The 22,339-nt window shown below is 33.7% G+C and overlaps 1 protein-coding gene across 3 annotated transcripts in view; it reads right to left on the reverse strand.

Moving 5' to 3' along the window:
- Positions 1-22,339, reverse strand: part of LOC118191579 (GTP-binding protein 2) — a 107,920-nt gene that overhangs the window by 25,447 nt on the left and 60,134 nt on the right. For all 3 annotated transcript variants that reach the window (XM_085810121.1, XM_085810120.1, XM_085810119.1), the window contains 2 exons: positions 20,864-21,066; positions 3,781-3,981 (listed from right to left, as the gene is read on the reverse strand). In XM_085810121.1, the coding sequence (XP_085666247.1) occupies positions 3,781-3,981; positions 20,864-21,066 (404 nt within the window). The remainder of the gene's footprint in view (positions 1-3,780; positions 3,982-20,863; positions 21,067-22,339) is intronic.

Raw genomic sequence — 22,339 nt, forward strand, 5'->3', positions numbered from 1 at the left:
AAGAGCAGTTTTCTAAACAAACTCTTTAAACAACTAACTGACTGAATTGAGAGGTTTTCCTCCTTTTCATAAGCTATTTAAAGAAGGCACAAAATTGTTCTAGCAATTTCTCAAAATCGAAAAGAGATATTTATTTATTAAATGTTAAATGCACGTGCTCTTGTATTTTTAATTTTGCAGTTTAGCTTTCTTTTAATATTTGTCACGCACTGCACTGCACAGGGTGATTGTGTGTGTGATTATGGCAAAGCCTCGAGGGCTATTTGCCTAAGGGGAGGGATGCCTTCGTGGATGACTTTCTAAGGGAAACTGGCTCGTATACACATTACACATGGGGAAAACAACGAAAACGCCCATGCAGCCAGCCTGCTCACGGGATTCGAACCTCGGACCGAACTACCAGTGTTCAGGGACTTTACCGCTCGGCCGCTGGTGAGCCCCTGCACTGCACAGGGAATAAAACAATTTAATTTATAATTCTACTAACATTAGCTATTTAAATACCAAATCCATACCAGTATATACAAGCCCTATCACAGTTTTTGTCAAAGGCTCATTTACTTTGCCAGCTCAATTTACAAAGTTCTTGTTCCCTACTTTCTTTTCCAGAACGGTGAATTACTGAAACAGAGGGAAGAGGAGAAAAGGCAAACCAGATAGAATTATAGCTCATGAGAATGACAGCTTAAAAAAGGTATATATAATAAAAAGCTCTGAGAGGACAGTGTATGCTCTGTAGAAATATATAAGCTCTGAGAGCATATAAAAGCTCTGAGAAAGTTAATATAAAATAATATATAATAATATAAAAAGCTCTGAGAGAACAGTGTATGCTAACATCATTTTCACTGTAGAAATTTAATTTTCATCATTAAGAGTATAAATATGTAAGATATAAAATTATGAAATAAAACTATTAACTTTAATTTGGGAATAGTCATTTTTATTCCTCATTTTAATGTGGGTACTTCCCCTTCCTGTCCCAATGAATCTAAAGTATGTCATCTTAAAATTAATCAATCTATCATGCCATCTTATGCAATCTTGCAATGCGACAGCTCTTTTCCAATCACAGATCAAAATTTTAACGAAACACCAGCACTCTAAATATCGCCGACGCTAAATACACTTCCCTTTTTCCAACTCCGCTTCGCTACTGCTACAATGTATTGCCTGCTACTTCACATCGTCCATTGTCTAAAGGTACGTGAGCTATACAAATTTTTGTGGTGCATATTGCACCCATATAATGATATGTGAATCAATGTGGCATCTCTAGAACTGTTTTATGCAGCAATGAAATTATATTGAATCTGGCCACATATCAGTCTGTGTATGTCATCTTATGTATTGATGCTGCTATCTCATCAAGATATTTACAGAATTTATCTCTCTCTCTCTCACACACACACACACACATATATATATAATAAGTGTCAATCAGTAATCCTTATAAGGAAACATATGGCAGTAATACAACGTAAGCAATTTTACATTTTAAATAATAATTATAGCCATAAAAAGTTGAGAAATTCTAAAAAGACACCTATTTAATTTATATAGTAACTTAATTCAAAAGTAAAAGTGAGAAAATAATTTTACACTAAAATAGTTTAAAAGAAGTGAATAAACAATTTTAGCATTTAAAATCACATGAACATATTTATCAATCAAAATCAAGAATGAAACTAATTTCTTTCTTTTTCACAACTATGCACATTGGTAAAATGAAAGTGAAATGAATGGAATGAAATTTTAGGGCATAAAAGTAACAGATTTTGCACCAGAGCTCATTTATGGTCAAAGATAACTACAGTGGTGGACCAAAATTGTGGACACTTTTGGAAATTTTTATGTTTTTGAACTTTGTATGCTTATAGAAAATGTTACGTTTCGCAAAATGCAAACTTGTATATATAATTTTAAAAAGAATTTATTACTGGATTCAATACACTGGTGTACTTAATTGTGGCAAAGCACATGAGGGCTATCTGCCTAAGGGGAGGGACGCCTTCATGGAGGACTTTCTAAGGGAAACTGGCTCGTATACACGTTACACATGAGGAAAACCATGAAAACGCCCATGCAGCCAGCCGTTCGCGAGATTCGAACCTCGGACCGAACTACCAGTGTTTAGCGACTTTACCGCTTGGCTGCTCGTGGGCCGAATTCAATACAAAACAAAAATTCAATTATTTGCAATACAAAAAAAAAAAAGTTATATGTACTTTAATATAAATAATAATAAAAAAAAAACAGTTATGAAGTGGTTTGTAATGTCTAGCTTTCCTGGCCAATCCTTGTTTTTGTTCTGAGAACCAATCAAATGTTAGTAACTGCCAGTAGAAGCCGATATCATGTTCACACTTGAAACAATTCATTATTTTGCTTTGTTTTGTAGAAGGAGGACCTGTTTCTTATACACTGCAATTACAAGTAGGAATTTTTGTAACAATTTTTAATATTTAGTCAAGAAGCAATGACATCAAATAAAAGAGTAGATTAGACACCTAGAAAGAGATGTAATATTATTGTGTTACGAGAAAGTGGTCTTTCATGTGCTGAAATTGCAAGATAGGTGGGTGGTTCAGTGACTACATCTGGAGTCCGAAAGTTTTGTTTACGATATCAGGAGACAAATTAAATAAAAAACAAAGAAGGAAAAGGCTGTAAAAGGTGCACCACATCTATTGATGATTGAAGAATAAAAAGACTATGTCTCCAAGATAGAAAAATGTCATCAGCAGCCATCAGAAGTGATCTAAATGATGCTGGTGTTTCTGTCAGTTCAAGAACAATCAGGAGAAGATTATCAGATGTTGGACTGAGAGGTAGAATTCCACGAAAAAAGCCTTATCTTAATTTTCAGCAACGAAAAAAAGACTACAGTGGGCAAAGGAACACATTAATTGGACAGATGATCAGTGGTCACAAGTTATATGGAGTAATGAAACTAAGATATCGTTATTCGGTACTGATGGGCGAAAATATGTAAGACATAGAATAGGAGAAGAGCTACATCCTGACTGCATTCAAGCAACTGTGAAGAACCCAGTTAGTGTTATCATTTGGTCATGCATGTCAGCAGATGGTATTGGTTGCCTTCATGTCATCGATGGGACACTGAATGCCAGAAAATACATTGACACTATTCTAGAACCAAAAATTACACCTCCCATCAGAGATCTCTTTCCCAACAATGCTTCATTTATTTTTCAGCAGGATTCTGCGCCTTGCCACATGGCCAAAATATCGAAAAAGTGGTTTCATACAAAGAGCATTAAATTGTTGTCATGGCCAGGAAACAGTCCTGACCTCAATCCTATCGAAAATTTGTGGCATCGTTTGAAAACTCTCCTCCGAATGAGGCGCCCTTGTTTCGGGGCATCATGTAATAACTAAAGAAGAGCTTAAAACTCTTGTCAGCTCAATGAAACGTTGATGTGAAGCTGTACTCAAAAATAAAGGGTACCCTACTAAGTACTGATAACTCACTACAATCATCACTATCTAATGTATATCAATAACTATTATCGTTTAACATTTTTTGTATTGCAAATAATTGAATTTTGTCTTTTGTATTGAATTCAGTAAGAAATTTTCTTTAAAATGATATATACAAGTTTGCATTTTGTAAAATGTAACGTTTTTTTATAAGCATACAAATTTCAAAAACATAAAAATTTCCAAAAGTGTCCACAATTTTGCCCACCACTGTATATATGTGGAATGGAAAAATGTAAATATTAAATTAAAAGAGAAGAAATCCCTTATAAATACCTGAAATTCTGCAGGTTGTTGCATGAGGTACTCTCTATCTTTTTGATTAATGGTAGGTGGCAATACATTTAAAAATGTGTAAAGCAAATCTAAACCCTTTCCAGTAACACAAGAAACTGAGAAAATTGGAGCTATTTTATCAGAAGCAAATGAGCTTGCAGCAGTTAATGCATCATCTTCATTATTTACTTGGAAGGGTACCTGGAAAAAAAAGTATCTAACTCATTAAATAAATATATATAACTTATCACTACGTAAGTTGTGAGGTTGTCACTACGTATGACTACATAGGTTGTTAACGGAAAAAAAAAAAAAAAAAAAAAAGAAAGTTTCACATCTCTTATTTTAGCCAGCTGACTAATGACTGACAAAATTCTACCTGCATTTTTCATGAGTTTAAACTCAAAAACCCAACTCAGAACATACACCGGCTTTGAGAATTAAGAAAATAGATATTTAAAATATTCCTCAGAAAACACTAATCAAAACTTGAAAATAGCTCTGAGCAATAATCCTAGTATTGGATACATAATCATATTCATACCTGTAAAAATACCACTGCAACAGTAGTAGGTATAAAAAGTGGCTTGTTGTACCATTTGTACTTCATTCACAAAGACCGGCAATAATTACACACTTTTTTTATGACAAAATTCTCTTACATTTTTAAAGTAGTGTGACAGAATGAGTAATCATGAATATTTGCATGATGGAATGAGGTGAAGAACCACTGGCAGACTGAAAGAAAGGCATTCAAAAGTGCAAGTTGCAAGCAAGGTCATTGTAACACACAACATTAACTACAATTTGTGAAAACAGTTTCCAGGAACGAGACCCATATCCAGACAGCACTGGCAAGAGTCACAATGCTGAATGAAAATTGAAATAAGCGACATTCAGAAGGGTGTCATAGGAGTTCTACAGCCACTACTGCTGCAATGCTCTGATGGCTCTCTGATAAGCTATATGCTGCGACTGTTCTTCCAAGGCAACACGAGAGAGGGCTTTTTTTTTTTTTTGGAAGCAGACATGTTGTCCAAGTCCTGTTCATTCTCTTACAAAAAGAAGGGCTTTTGGCATGATGCAGACAGAGAACATCAACCTTGGACCTGACTTCCCTTCGCTGGCAGGTTTGACAAAGGCTTCTTGACTACTCACAGGACAGAGGAAACAGGACTGGAATATTTAGAATATGGCAAACCACAAATAAGGGCTATCTGCCCAAGGAAAGCAATGGCTTTGTGAGGGGCCTTTTTCAGAGAAACTACCTCATATTCATGTTGCACACGAGGGAAAATACAAAAACTATCATACAGCCAGCCTGTTTGCTAAAATTTGAGCCAAGGTTTTGTTTCGTTGCTTGGCCAATGGAGTGCCTACTCAGATGTACAGCATATCTATTATAGGTGACTATATTCCCCAACTGGTCTTATTTTAGGTGCCATCTTGCAAGGTCAGTTTTTTTGAGAAATAATAATATTAATTATAAAAACACATTTATTCTCTTAATAATATTAATAATATTATTAAGAGAATTCTGAACACAAATGCATTTTGGAGTTAAATCACTGTGATATTTCAAACACAAATGCATTTTGGAGTTAAGTATATCATTATGATATTTCAAAACAAGTGTATTTTAGATTGACATATAGCACTGCAATAGCTTAACATACTTCAACAGAAAATCAGATTTTTTCTGAAAAGATATTGTCTGTTTTATTTTTTCCATTTTACAATTCTCTGCCGAAAAAATATGCCAAAGTACCAAGTTTTATAAAAATCGTGCAAACCATTTCAGAGGTACTCATACTTTAAATTTGATATTAATTTCAACTTAGTGTTAAGAAATTTCACTAAATGAACTTCTAACTTTTATTTTAACTGTTTTATTTTATTTTATTTATTTTTTTGTTTAGGAATGAATTAGCTAAGAGTTGAAATCCTTTGAGTCTGCTAACTCGGCTTATTAATCCCATATTTTAAGTCCAATATTTTTGTGGTTAAAAAGATATTAAATATATTTATTCTGCTCATTAAAAACACATTATAAGACATCAGAGAAACACGAAGTTTTTCTGAAATGACGTAATGATGAAAAATTTGATAGAAATCGTGTTTCTGAAGAATTTAAGATAGTTAGGTGCTAGATCCAAGATCAAGAATTTGAATTTAGTACATGATAAAACGTGTCAGCAGAGAGTGCAACCATGAAACATTTTATGTTTAATCAGGTTTTTATCACTTGAAAATTGAATAATAATAAAAATATTTCCTTTCAAATTCATCTTTTGAATTTTGCTGAGTTAATAATTATTAATTACTAGTTATTATTTAAAATATATACTACAAAAGGCAACACAAAATAAATGCATTTATCATGGACATCATCCTCCGAGGACGAAAAAAGCTGAAAGTGATCAGGATTTGGGGGAACTAATTAATTTAAAGTCTGAGTATTTTAGATTGCAATCTGATATCTCCAAAGTTTGTGGTTAAAACATAAAAGAATATATAACTACTTCAGCTTCCTTTCATTCAACTCATAAAACTGAATCCTTAATACTGTTGAATGAAACTGAAACTCAACTGAAATGAAATTCAGTTTTAAAAGCTCTGGCATTTGTTTCTCCACTACTTTTTTTTTTATTGCAAAATAGAATAAACAAAAAGAATATCAGAATATTGTTGCGTTTTTCCTTTCTGACACCATTTGTTACGCTATTTTCTTCCCTCACGCTTGTACGGGGTTCGTATGGATTTGGAGTGAATAATGATGACACTACTTGGTGAAGTATCGAAACACACTTTATTGGCCAGTATTGTCAGGACATCTCCAAAACACGTTTACAGTCATCGATGAACTACTATAAACACGTTGACACGATTAGCGACACAGCCTCCAGGTTATTAGCTATCACAGTGGAGATAGCTTCACAGCAAAGCACTAGAGTACAGCTCCCGACTCTGCTTGGTCGTTCTCGGAACTCCATGAACTCTCGAGATTCTCCACACTACAACTCGCGATGCACTCGACGACACACAGAGCACAGCTCCCGACTCTTCAGATCAGTCGTTCCCGGAGCTCAACACGCTCTCTTGACGATGCACTAACCGCGATACACTACGAGACTCTTTCAGTGCACTTAATGACCCACTCGGCACTCGTTGCCTGGCTGTTAACTCTAGCTTTTGCTTTGCGTTCGAGAATATTCTGGGCTAAACCGGTAAGAATTCGTTCCAGAAGGTTCTCCCTCCATCCATGGCAGATCGCCAATTTCGTCACGAAATATCGCCAAATGGGTGGTTTCTCGCGAAATGTGGCAATCCTGCCTTCCTTGCTATATTATGGCAACCCTAAAACTGCAGCGACTGTACCTTTCGTAACAATATTAAAATCAGTATATTACTGTAAGAACAAATGCCAGAGAATTAGAGAAAGCAGCAGTAAAATTTTATCATTACAATAGTCAAAAGTCGTTAATCTGGACACCCACATTCCGGAATGATCTATAATCCAGACCTCAAAGCCACAAACTTTCTGCGCATGAGTAAACACATTATGCGTTCATGCATGCGCATGCGCGTAATACCTTTACACATGCGCATATGCGTGTGTGAACGTGCATAATACATTTACGCATGCGCATATGCATGTGTGCATGCACATTTAATGTATAACGGACGGTATAAGCTAAGCTAAAATTATCTATTTCAGTTAATGTTGCAGATTGCGTTATTCCTTAATCTTCGAATTGGATCCGGATTATTAATTTTGCAGACTGTTAGAGCAATTTTATAACAGTAAGCTTGAACTTTCGATTATGTCAAATAGAATTTCCGATGCTGGAGCTGCCAAAGTGTCTGCAAAGCGAAATCATGTTTCGATGTCCATTAAACAAGAAGTGGAACTGCTGCAAAAAATTGATAAAGGCATGAAGAAAGTGTTCTTTCTCTAACCATTCCGAAATCTGTTTATCAGTTTCACGCTGCTCTGCGGAAAGGAGGGGGGACGTCGCAACGCGCAATGAACTGGAAGTTGATCTGTCAGCACTATCCTCATCTTCAGGGCAGATGTTTTTATTTTATTTGGCTTATAATTCCTCACTAAATGTAGTGTTTTATCTCGATGTACTCTGATATAATTTAAATCAGTTTCCTCGTCATTATAAATATCACGAATACACATCAAATACTTTTCTGGTTGCAATTTTCTAATTTCGACTATGTGTAATGTATGCTTTACGCATGCGCACGTTGAAAGAAATGTTTGATAAAGTAAATAAATAAATATTAAGGTTTTTTTATGTAAATTTTGATACCCTTTAGATTATAACTGCTCTTTATTTCATAAATTACGGTTTCATATTTTTAATTTTATAATTTCTGCATGCTATCTTACCAGATTTAAACTGATGATCTATAATCCGGAATCGCTGAAGTCCCGACAAGTCTAAGACTTTTGACTGTATTACATTTTATTTTTGACAAAGAACATACAAATAAAATAAAATTAGAAATTTTGCAACTGATAAAGATTTTTATTCAGGATATTAGAAAGGACTGCATAAGCATTAAAAACACATTTATTTTACTTTGTTTATAGCATAAAGTAATACCTTCTTCCAAACGTAATTAATGCAAATTAACTTTTTACATGATTCAGTTTCTTTCACTGATGAGCTTTAGTAATATCGGCTATAAATAAAAGATCTGATGCACTGCTGATTGTCAAGAATAGCCTCTGTATGAGACACCTCTTTGATGTGTCAGTAGTTGCACTGAGCATTATCAACATTAATTTTCTCCAACATTCTCCTCAAAAGATAAAAATTATTTAAAATTCTTAAGAGACTGTCTTAGAAAGACAACAGAAAGGTCAAACTAAAAGAATAATTTTCAGAAAAGATTTAGTAAACTGTTTCATCATATTTCTTTCCCTTTGTAGAGATATTAGGCTATTTCGAAGCCGGAGATGTGAAAAATGAGTATTTTTCCACTAACTCCCTGATGGAACTGAAAGACTAGTTACATATGCCTCTAAAACACTCGCTGAAATTGGGGGGGGGGGAAATTCTCAAACTGATAAAGAAGCTTTGTCAATCATGTCAATCGTTTAGGGAACAAAAAAATTTTTTTTCTCTACTTAAAATACAGGAAATTTACATTAAATACAGCTCATAAAACTTACTGCAATTTTCGGATCAAAGAGAGACATGCCAGTTTTGGCAGCAACTGGATTCCTACACTACCTTTTGGCCTTACAGTCATTCCAATTTAATATTAATTGCATAACTCAGTCCTCTGCTACAAATACTTGAAAGTGGTGGTGAATTGAAAGGAAGAGAGATGGAGTTTAGTCTCCAAAATGGCTGTATAATGTATGGGCAATGCGTTTTATTCCAAAACAATACCGGAGAGTGTGTTAAAAAGAGTTGCACCACGGACATTTAGGGACTGTAAAGATGAATGCAACTGCTAGATTTTACGTGTTTTGGAATGGTATAGACAAGGAAGTACTTTTAAAAACTGTTTTGAATGCACAAAACATAAATTAGATCCTCCGAAGGTAAAGGCTCGTAATTGGGAGTACCTGAGCGCTCCAATGGAACACATGCACATCGATTATGCAGGACTATTTTTGAACATATGTCTTTGATAATCGTTGATGCTCACTCAAAATGGCTGGAAGACTACCCAATGAAATCAAGGTTGGCTTTCAAAATAGTAGAATGCTCATGAAACTTTTTTGCACAATTCGTATTACCAATATTGTTAGTGAGTGAAAAGATGCTACAATTCATGTCACATGAGTTTAGGATATAAGGAGATATAAATGGGGGGGATGTGAGTAACAAAATCAAATATAAAACCACAGTACCATTTATGCCATCTAGTATTGGGTTGGCTGAACAGTAAGTGTTTACAGGAAAACAATCCTTAAGAGCCATGCAAAGTTATCTGGAAACTCTGAGTATACAGAAAGCCTTCAAACTTAAATACTCTACAGAGACCTGCAATACCAATGTCGAAGAGGGAAATTCAAACAAGAATTGTCTTATTGAGACCAGATCTTAAAAGGAGGGTGGAAGATAGAGTTAAAAAAGGAACCGGGACTTGCAGACCAGGGATTTAGGGTTGGGATAAAGCGACAGTAAGAAATTATCGGCAGGGTGACAGGCGACGGAGATGTTGGAACATCCAAACCGACGATGGACAGCTACATTTCATTATAAATGCAGACGATCAGCTATGGCGACAACATGTTGACCAGATGCGTGATGGAGGAACCATTAATGATGACGGCTGCCTATATCATCCTTTAGCTCTTGCAATATTCAAAGAAGATGATAAGAGAGGAGTCCCAGAACCATCCAAAGATAACAGCAACCAGATAGATGAGTCGGTATGATCTTCTGAGACCAGGGTTTTACAGGGAGCTTCACTCACCGGACCTGCTGCTGATACAACCAGGTCACCAAAGACACCAGCTATGCCACAAACTTTGCATAAGTCCACAAGAAATCCAGTACCCCTAAACAGATTTAACTTGTAATAAAGGGGGATGGATGTGGCGTGTCAAGATTACAGAATTTAATTGTAATCAAACATAGAACTGGGGACAAGACTATGGAAAATGGTCATGCAGTGTACACATTTATGTGGAAGAGGATTTTTTTTAAAAAATAAAGTGTCTTTTAAAATTCATATATGATTTTAACATGAGAGTAACCATCTTAAATACAGTTATAAATCTTCAAAGTTCCATTTACTTTAGTAAATAAGAAACACCAAATAGCAGATAAGTCATATACATGAATGCTGCTTCAAGTAGTCAATTTTTACCCAAATGTTAGTTACTGCATACAACTATTAACTACTAAATGACTATTATTAGAGAAAAAAACAAACACAGTTCTTGAATTTTATTTTAAATTTTATGATTTCTCAAACTAAAAATCTAAATTTAATGACAAATTAAGTATAGTAATTTTCTTTCAATATTACAACTTTGCAAAAGCATGCTATTTACATACTGTCTCCCTTGTCAGTAGTGATTTTGCAATCAGTCAGTCCTAAATTAAACTTTAGAACTTAAAAATTTTAGATACTCCTCTTCAAAATGTTTCTTTTCCCTAAATATATTTCAAATGATCACAAACATGCAGTGGAATATCACAGACCAAATATTTGCATACGAGAATTGGATATATTTACTGACGGTTTGGGTTATGACAATGGAATTGGTGCAGCAAATGTGGGTTACTTGTTCGGTACAAAAACAGACTATAGCAAAATTGAACTTGAACCTTAAAATTCGTGTTTTTTTTTTTTTTTTTTTTAAAGCCAAATTGGCTGCTATCATATTTGCTCTTAAATGGATTGATAGAAACCCAACTGTAAAAACATATATCAATATATATATATATATATATATCCAGCACTAAAATTTGGCAATTTTTTCGTGCTTATACAGTTTTTTCAGTTTTACCAGGCAAATTTCTTATTGTCTATGTAGTACTATGTTACAACATTTCGTGGAGCTACAGCTCCTGGTAACTTTTTAGCAAGGTTGCTGCAATGTTCCCATCTACTACTATTCTTTCAAATCTTTTTGCAGCATTATGCGCAAAAGTTTTTGAGACCAGATAGGTCTTTCGTCTAATTACTGTTCGCTTTACATTTTCTTTTTCAATTAATATATGTATATATATATATCAAGCAAGGTAGTTATTACAATACTGAATGACCAATTTGGTCTAGAAAACATCTTGAGCAATATGCTGCAAAATAAGTAAATTAGAAATTGTAGTAAGCTCACCTAAAAGTTACCAGGAGCTGTTGCTCCAAAAAGTTCAACACGTTTTAAAAAAATTAATACATATGAAAATCAAACCATTTAACAGGTAAAACATTAAAAAAACAAAATCAGATAAAAAAGATAAAAAAGTAAGCGGAAAATGGTAAATTAGCCTAACTAGTCTATATATATATATACTGTATATATATATATACAGACTGGTTATCTGGTTTGGAAGCACTAGGAGATGCTCATAACACTAACATTTTGAGCTCATATATATAAGATCTTGTAAAATTTGAGAAAATACATGAAGTGAAAATGAACTGGGGAAAGGCCATATTGGTGTTATAGGCAATGAGAGGGCCAACATGCTGCCCAAAGAGGCTGCTTTGAGTAATGCTGAGGATGCATTCAATATTCATGCATAAAAAAGAATTGTTATTGGTAAAAATCAAGGATTTCTATTATGATTGCTGGAAAGAGAAATGGAACATTTCAGAGAAAAGGAAAGATTATTAAACATTACTTACTCTCCATTTCCATTTATACATTTTTCAACAAAATCACGCTCACACAAACCTGCGTCTATTTCACTTGTTTCCCTGTCACATCATGTAATAGCGACATTGTGTCAATCATTTTCTGACCCACATATTTATCGGTTGATAATATTTTTTGTTTGGTGGTGTGATGTATTTAATTATGGCAAAGCACACTAGGGCTATCTGCCTAAAGGGGAGGGATGCCTTCGTGGAGGACTTTCTAAGGGAAACTGGCTCGTATACACGTTACACATGGGGAAAACCATGAAAACGCCCATGCAGCCAGCCTGTTTGTGGGATTCGAACCTCGGACCAAACTACCAGTGTTCAGCGACTTTACCACTCGACCGCTGGTGGGCTATTTTTTGTTTGGAAATTATTCAATAAATTTTATATTTTTTCATTTGATAAATGTTAAGAATTGTAAAATAACTGACAAATTTCAGAAAGAAATTATCCATTTTTTGCACTACAATTAATAACTCTTGATTAATCAAGCCCACGGTCTGGAGCTAGACTTTTGTCCCTGCAATCTAAATCCTGCTGTCCACTGCCTTCCGAAATTCTGAAATTTTATTGCTCTTAAATTCTGCCACCCAGGGCAGCCACACTGGTTGCACCTTGTTTGAAAGTTTTGCTTGAAAAAAAAAAGTTAAGTGCCGTAAGTAATGATGGAAAAATTACTATTATAAACCATAGGAGAATAAAGCAAAATTTCTGCTGAAATATAAAAAGAAGAAGAAAATGCACATAACAGAAGTAATTGTAGATAATGTCACATTACCCTAGGAATTGCTTTTATGCACAACAATACCTAAAAAGCCCAACTATTCAGCATTCCAGTAACTGGAATATTTTAGAATTTCAGGGAAAAAAAATCCCCCCCCCAAAAAATTAAGTAAATGTGAGATTTGTAACACAATTATAGAGCTTGTTATTAGACATATACATTGTCATCATATACAGAGACTTAGAACAAAAATAGATATGCATGATGAATCATAAGAATTTTGGCTTGGTTTTATGTAAATCCAATTAATTCTGTATGCAGCAATTTAATTTTTGTAACAAAGGATACAAATCCTATTTTTTCACCACTAATGAAAAAAGATGATTAATATTTGGGGCCTTCTTTCATGTGAAAGCATGCAGTAAGTTACAGGATCCTGGCATCAAAAAGGCACAATGTGTGGCTTTATTTGAAAATAGATAAAGAATAGTGGGTACTATTGTATTTTGAGGATCGTAAAAAATCGCCAAACTATTGTTGATGCCAGTGCTGCCAAAAATAATAGCGGCAACCCTAATGCAGTAAAGGAAATATAATAGTAAAGAACTATCTAAGATTATTGTTTTAATTTAGATGAAAGGTTAATTTCATATAATACTTTTTTATTATTATAATTTATATAAAATGGCTAGATATAACTGAATGGAAGAATAAGAGTAAAAAACTATTCCAGATCATTATTATAATTTATATAAAAAAAGGCTAAACATGATTGAATGGATTCCTGCTTCGCTATTTCGCTACCGAGTTATCTATAAAAGCATAATTTCATCTCGTTGGTTGTTCAAACATAATTTTCTACAATGAACAATGCTTTCTTTGAAAAAATTCTACTGCAGACTTTTCATCACTGGGCCATTCCCAAATTGTTAAATCCATAGCATTATCAAAAAAGGAATTAACAATTAAACTAGTATTTCAATGGCGTCTTAACCCCTCAAGGCACACATTAATTTCTAATTTTCGGTCAAAAAATCACCTATTTTTTTTCTTGCATAATCATGCCAGGGTTAGCTTCAAATCGAAATCTCGGTGGTGCAACGTTTGGTTGATTTATACTAATTTGATACCAATTCCTTGCTATATCCAAAATCTCGTTGTCATTATCTTCCGATTCACTTCCATCACTCAAGAAATCATCACTCTCATCGCTGAAACTGTCTGATAAATTGGCATATTCAAAATTGTCATCGTCAGAGTCGCTCATTATCAGATAACTTTTTTTAAATTACAAAAACACTTAGTAATATAATTTGCATTTAACTGCTTACTTTTATTATATTTACGTAATAAAAATGGATATATTATCTTTTCCACACCAAACGACTACTTTATAGCAAAGAATTCCTAGCAAACTTATGGCTAATCATCAAAATGCGCCACGTGGTTTACACAAGAAAAATGCTGAATAGTGGTGCCATCTATGTCAAATAAGTTTAATTATAATCTAGCCTATTTATTTTTACTGGAACGGATCTCAGACAAGCATTAGAAATAAAATAACGCGAGATACAAGGGCGCCCGTGTGAGACACGGGCATGTGCAAATTTGCCGGAAACTTTCGCCCGTGTGAGACACGGGCAAATGCGTTAAGGGGTTAAGAAATCTAGAACTATCTAAACTTAATGCAATTTGAAATCAGCATGTACACTAGATTTGGCATGCTGTTAAGTGGGCGCATTTGCTAGATTTGGCTCTTTGGTGCATACATTTTCGCTGCAATTTTTTTACGGCCCTCAAAACGGAATAGTACTGAATGGTGATGTAACATGAAAATTATGATAAGTGATTTAAATTTTTATATGCTATATTCTTAATTTATATATAATCTTTTGAAAAAAAAATCGAAGCACAATGAAGAACTTTTGCGATCGTGACGAAAATTGGTATGCAAAAAGATCCTAATTGAACATGCATATGATCAAAGTTTCAAGGAAAATGAACAGGAATCGCGATCATAGCTAGCACTTCTATTGTGCAATTCACAAAGTATAAAACCAGTAACAGAGGTGGAAAATTTATCTTTTTTTGTTGCTGCCATTGTAATTCCATGAAGAAGCAACTAAAGATGCCATTACGATGATATCGAAGACCTTACAGACAACTAAACGACTTTGAACGTGGTCGCATTGTAGGGTTGCGTGAAGCTGAGTGGTCATACCGAGCAACAGGCCGCCACCTGCAGCGTACAGACAATGCTGTGCAAAGATGTTGGCAGCAATGGTTGCTACAAGGAAATTGCTGATGAAATGAAGGCTCTGGAAGGCCAAGGAGCACAAATACAAAACAAGATAGGATGATTATTCGCCAGGCCCGAACCGTCCCAACGGTATCATTGTTCACTATTCAACGCACTACAGCCATGTCTATACCTCCCGTGGTACCGTCCACCATCTCGCGGTGCTTGTCTGAGTTACGCTCACAGAGGCCTTTAAGATGTTTGCCTTTCACCCCACAACAACGGCGGAGTCGTCTATAGTGGTCTTGCAGCCGATCATCATGGCTGCCATCAGACTGGCATCGTAAAGTGTTCAGCGATGAATCCCGCTTCACTCTTGAAGCAGATAACAAACATGTTCATGTCTGGAGAGAACAGGGACAGCGATTACAATCATCCTTTGTTTGACAATGCTAGGCCACATACCGCTCACATATCTCTGGACTGTCTTCGTGCGGTTGATACTCTTCCTTGGCCAACAAGGTCATCTGACCTTTCACCAATCAAGCTTTTCATGGACATGGTGGGCCGCCAGATTCGGTCACCAAAAAATATCGCAGATCTTGAGCGACCACTGACGAATGCCTGGCAGAATGTGTCGCAGGATGACATTAGAAACCTCTACTACTCCTTGCCTCGACGAATTCAAACATGCACTGCCGCTAGGGTCAGTTCGACCAACTACTAATTTGAACACTCAATGGCTGATTTTGAGCCATGAACAGGTACTATGACCTTGATTTTTTAATCACTTTATTATCTGTGTATGAGCTATACACATATTTTATTTCATCAAAAACAACCAATTCCTTCATGGTGCTTCGATTTTTTTTGCGAAAGAGTGTATGTTATATAAAGAACAATCTGTAGCATCGAAATTCTGCTGGAATGAATGGCATAATTTTGCCGATATATTCCCCAACTTTCTCGTTCAGCACATTTTCACAATCAGATAAGATGTTCTACTGTTAAGGGCTACAAAATATGTCAGCTTTTATATTTGAAATTCATGTCCCCTCCCAATGTCTTATATAATTTTAATTGGAGGATTTTGATATTCAAGTTAGTAACAAATAAAATGACTGTTTTTTACTGACTGAATTTTAGACTGAAAATTTCTTCTCTTGCTTTTACCCTCAATTACAATTGTTATATGCTCAGCTATCTGGAATTTTTGCGCATCCAGAATCTGGCATTTCCTGAGCCTTCAGGTCAGTTGCGCTTTAACTGCACTGTTAAATCATTTATTAAAAATAAATTACTAAATATTAAAATAATTAAGCATACAGCTATAAATTTTTGTTCAAAACTTATTCCTATTAGAATACAATAGCAATGCAAATAAAAGCAGTCTTTTTTTTTAACTTGTTTTTTAACTGCTGTCGGATTAACTGTGAATGTTATCCTTGATACAGTACAAAGTCTGTAATCCGGACTTGTCAGGACTTCGGCGATTCAGGATTAGGGATTTTTCCGGATTATAGATCATCAATTTAAATCTGGTAAGATGGCATGCAGAAATTATACAATTAAAAATATGAAACCATAATTTATGAAATAAAGAGCAATTATGATCTAAAGAGTATCAAAATTTACACACACACAAAAAAAGCTTAATACTTATTTGTTTACTTTATTAAACATTTCTTTCAATATAAGTTGTTTAAGTTGCTTCGCTTTTTTTGCTAATACTTTCTCTTTCATTCTATAAACAGACATAATTTCTTGTTCAGTTACAAAGTTCCACTGTTCAAGTCCTGTAATTGCTGTGTTAAGAATGCCGGCTAACATGTCAATCGAAATTTTTTCGTATTCAATAACCTCTCTGTCATTTTCTTCACTATTGGAAGTGCGCACGAGTAAACACTTTACGCGCATGCGTAGCAGACGTGCACATTAAAAGCGCACGTGTAAGTTTGTGGCTTTGAGGTCCGGATTATAGATCATTCCGGATAATGGACGTCCGGATTACAGGCTTTGTACTGTATTACACAAGATAATCTGGAATCTACAGCAATTGCAATTTTAAAGATTCTAACAAGATTAACACGTCAATCTTAGAAAGTAAAAAAGGAAAACATAATTAACCCAAATTCCCCAAAAACAAAAATTTTCGGGAAGAAAAAATATTCAACATATATTACAACAAAAATATACATATAATACATACCAGTAAAATATACATATAATATACAACATATATTACATGTATACTTTACTGGAATGTAATTACACACTCTACATTTATCTTAATATGAGATATCTGACTGATTAACAGAAAAGCTTCAAAATCAGATGGCCAATCATTTTCTGAATGACTAACGACATAAAATGTTAGTAGTCTTGAATTGTACAACCAATGGCAGAACAGGATGTTTACACAAGGTTTTCATAGTTTTCTTACTTGTGCTAAAGTGATCCCTGTGATGCTTCTGCATATGGGAGAAAACAATCAGTCCATTAATAATCTGTTCCAATTCAATCCAGTTTTGAATGTTTCAAACCCTTGTTTTTATTTTAAATAATTTCTCTGTTAATGACAAAAAAATGCACTGCAGATTTACGCTACCTTGATAATATGTAACTAAAGTCAAACCCTTGTCATCAATAGATTAAAAATTTTCAAAGAACTCAAAAGACACTAATTCAGAAGTCAAACAAACTCTTAACTCAAAAGACAGTATGCACAAATGCATATTCCTCTTACATAAATTTATATGCAAATAAAAACTCAAAATATTCTACAGATCCTTAGTTTAGGGGGGGGAATCAAATAGAATCACACATCTTTAATGAATAGTATATTGGAAATGATAAATGACTTATTTAGGTTTTATGTTTAAAACAGTGTATACATAGAATCACACATCTTTAATGAATAGTGTATATTGGAAATGATAAATGATTTATTTAGGTTTTATGTTTAAAAAACAGTGTATACATAGAAGATCCTACAACATACAATTTTCTTATTTTCAAGAACATGAAATATGAATTGCATTATTCATATTCTTACATTTGAAAAAAAGCAAATTCATTTCCAGGGTAAAAACTTTATCATGCGATCAAAAGCATAATATGCAAGATTAGTATAATACTACTAATAATAAACGTAAATAATTTTAATAAAAATCATAATACTAAGTATTATGAAAATTAATAGAAAGCAGTTATATGCTGAAACATACAAAAAACAAGCATTTACCATATATCTTGTTTTTTTGAAAAATACAAATCAGAAACTCTATGGGATAGTGGGAAATGTCATAGTTTACAAACTGTTTTTCCACAGCAGTATTTAACTTCATTTTACACGATGTGAAATATATACACATTGCCCAAAAGAAAATTCTGGCTTTTTTTTATACAAGGTTGAAACTAAATATTGTTCAAGCTCTCTTGAAAACACTGTTCTTTAACTATAAGTTAGACTACATTTTTAATGGTGCTTATTCATGCATTAATCACAACGTATTTTTGTTTTGAATACTGAGTTAATTTACACAAATAAATGAACTTATGCTTTAGATAAAACTGCTTGAATACATAGTCAAATTGGTAATAATATTTTCTGCTTAATATAATAGGGGCTATTCCTCTTTCACGTGTTTTTTTAAATGGCTTTGGATTAACCATGATTTTGTCCTCAGTATTACTGCAGTAAACTAGCTGATGACTATACTGGTACATGAGTTAATTTTGGTGCTTTCAATATTCAAAAATTAATTTTCACTTCCTTTCAAACTAGAACTGTTTTCTTTGTTGCATCTGAAACCTTTCTTTCCTAATTTGATATAATCAAGCCACTAACTTCTATTACTACAACATTTTTTATTAACATTACTACAACATAGCACTAACCACCAGTACTCAGATATTAAAATATCACACAAGTGGCCACTTACAGATATTAATCAAACACAAGAGCTGCTATAAGAATTTTTTAAAATTACTTATTTAACATTAACTAATGTGAATTCATGATCCATGGAAAAACATAAAATTTCAAAATATATGAGTTGCACTCCTCAAAATTTTGCTTTTTATGTATTTAATACAAGATGGTTCAAAAGTCTCCATATATATACAGATATATAATTGGCTGTTAAGAGCAATAAAGTTAACATAAAAAAAAAAAAAAAAAAAAAAAAAAAAAAAAATCATTATTACTCTAATCAATTATGCTTTGTTATTTCATAATTCACCTAATCATAGAAGCTTTGTTGCACTAAAAGCTCATGAGCTAGCTATGTTCTTACAAATGGAGACCTTTGTGGTATCCTGCATAACATACTACCACATTTAAAAGAAAATTTAACAATAATTAACCTTTTTTTCTACTAGAACTGAGTGCCACATAAATTTGCTAATACAACAAAAGAAAAATTTCAAATGGTCAAATTTATTTAATATTGCATTATTTACAAGTAACTAATGATAATATTTTCACATTAGTTTGCTCAATAATAATAATAAAAAAGACGCACTCAGAAAGTAACATCCAAGCTTTGTGAATATTGGCATATGCAATACAATCAAAAAGAGTGGGAAGAAGAAATTATGACACCAAAGCAGCATAATCTGCTTATTCAAATTAAACACCTAACAGCATTGAAAGAAGTCAACAGGATATACTGTCACCTCCGGCTTTAATATAAGAGATTATTTGGCATGCATTAGATATCATCTGTGAACTGCAGTTTACACACAGTATGATGAAGTATAATATGCCAGATACAGGAATGACTAGCTAATTCACTAATATAAGAGATTATTTGGCATGCATTAGATATCATCTGTGAACTGTAGTTTACACACAGTATGATGAACTATAATATGCCAGATACAACAATTGCTAGCTAATTTGCAAATGTTTTTCAAAGTATACAGATGCACCTCAACATGTAAAATCGAAAAAATATGAACCCCCCTCAAAAAAGAGGGGGAGGTCAGGAGATTTAAAAAATGCAAGGTGTTGGTAGAAACACAGAAAATATATTAGACAGTGGAAATCAAGGAAACTCTAGGTAAGCCATAATGCATTACTGGGCATCATCTCCTACAGTGGCAAAGATATCCACTGATCATTAATAGGCAAATAAGTGGCTCACTGAACTTGCAAAGAAATCATGTTTATGCAATTCTCGCAATAGTTTCCGTGGCTCACTGAACTTGCAAAGAAATTATGTTTATGCAATTCTCGCAATAGTTTCCCTACAACATTTAAGGTCATTTCCCTGATAACCCAATGAATGCATACCAAGAGATTTTGCTTTCTGCAGTTTACAAGGTTTTATATTGTTGGACTGCTACTTAGCTTTGACCTACAAGACGTGTGATAAACTAATGAAAGAAGTCTTGTCACATAATCCTTCACAATGATTTGCTTGTATTAACAAAACCTGAAAATAGCATCTTTATAGTCATAAAAACTTCATGCAATAGCAATCCACTGGTACATTATTAGAATTGCCCTTGCACCTGAGATTTACTTTTGATACATTCTTATTGATGCATGCTTTCCATGAAATGTAGTCGGCCACATCCAGAAAGTGGCCTTGATTTTTTTTAATCATTTCTATATTCAGTACCAGAATACTTGTATGCCAACTTTGTTCTATTTGGATGGCATTCATGGGTGCGTCTTTTTTTTTTTTTTTTTTTTGGCTAGAGAATGTTTACTGATATTAATTTATTCATTATTTACTATTTTATACTATAATACTGACTTTTTGATAGCTAGGAGTTTCAAGAAGATTTTCCAACTGAGATAAAGTTCTCTGAAGACAAACAGCAGTTGCAAGATCAATTTTGTTTATGACAACAACAATTGGTATGTCAACCACTGTGGCTAGACCAAGATGCTCTTTTGCAATGCCAGAAAGCCCACTAACCGCACTTACTACCAGTACTGCAAAATGAGGTGAATGACCTGTAAAGTTTTAAAAATTGAGCATATTATTTAAAAGGTATTTTCCATAGAACCAAAGCATATAACATATTGATTTAGGGGAGAACAGGAGCATCTAAAATGGAAATATTACAAGCAGAAGAAAATTTTCATAAACTGCTTGAACTATAATACAGGGTGCAGAGAGGGAAAAGAGAAAAGTCACAAATCTTCAAGGTTAATAAAAACATGATATATACTATTCTTTTTTTTTTTTATTTATACCTTGAAGAAAGTGCCTTGTTTTCAGGTAAAAAACTCACATCCATGCAAAATAAAATGAATAGACAAGGTTGTGCCTTAGAAATTGATGGATAAAGAAAGAACAGTACGAGCCAATAAATCAAGCATTAGGCATAATTCACATGCCTTCAGCAGTGTTGTCATGGCTTGAAACATAAGATATTCAATTTATTTTCTAAATGCTCTTGCAAACAGCTGATTTTTCAAAATGCTGCCATTTGACAAAGCTTATCTTTCAAATTAAATTAACATATTACTGACTAATAAACTGGACACTTTTAAATAAAATTTATCAGCATTTGCAGCTTTGTTGTAATTAACAAAAGATTTTCCTAATAACCAAATATTACATAACTAGTACAGAATCACTTTTCTGCTTTTAATTTTTATGCTGTATTATGTTTTTAAAATTACTGAAAACAAACACTTCGCTTAGGCAGAGGTCTCATTCATAATATGCATCTGAAATCGAATTCCAAAGTTCTGCATCCTATAATATGTGATTTCTGGTATTATTGCAAGCTATCTGACAGCAAGCAACTTATTACTTTGAGCTTTTGTTGTGGCTTCAATAGGTGCACATTTTGCATTTGATGAAAGAGTTCCTTAAAATTACTGTCTGTGCCACCTTTTTTGAAGGCCTGTGAAGGTTTTGCATTGCAATACAAAACTTTCCCGTTTATAGACTATGGAAGAATTCTTGTGAATAAGCTGAAAGCCATTTTATTCTTACAAATGATAAGATGTTAAAAATGCCGTTTTTTCAATCTTCATTCAATATTTGGCAGCCATTTTTAATCACACTTATTGCAGCAGCTGATACGCAATCCTTTCCCTTAGAGGAAGCAAATTTTTTTCTCATACAGCCAACAATTTCATGTCTCCTGGATATCAAGCTATCACCTAAAGCTGGAGTCTTGCCTCACATGGAGCAAATGCTCAGTTCACAAAAGCTCTTTTCTTCGTGAGGCTTAAATTAAAAGATTTCCTGGAGGTACATACATACAATCAG

The sequence above is a fragment of the Stegodyphus dumicola genome, chromosome X2 (assembly GCF_044657685.1).
Source record: "Stegodyphus dumicola isolate Sdum_Otavi_A_Nest chromosome X2, ASM4465768v1".
NCBI lineage: Eukaryota > Metazoa > Arthropoda > Arachnida > Araneae > Eresidae > Stegodyphus > Stegodyphus dumicola.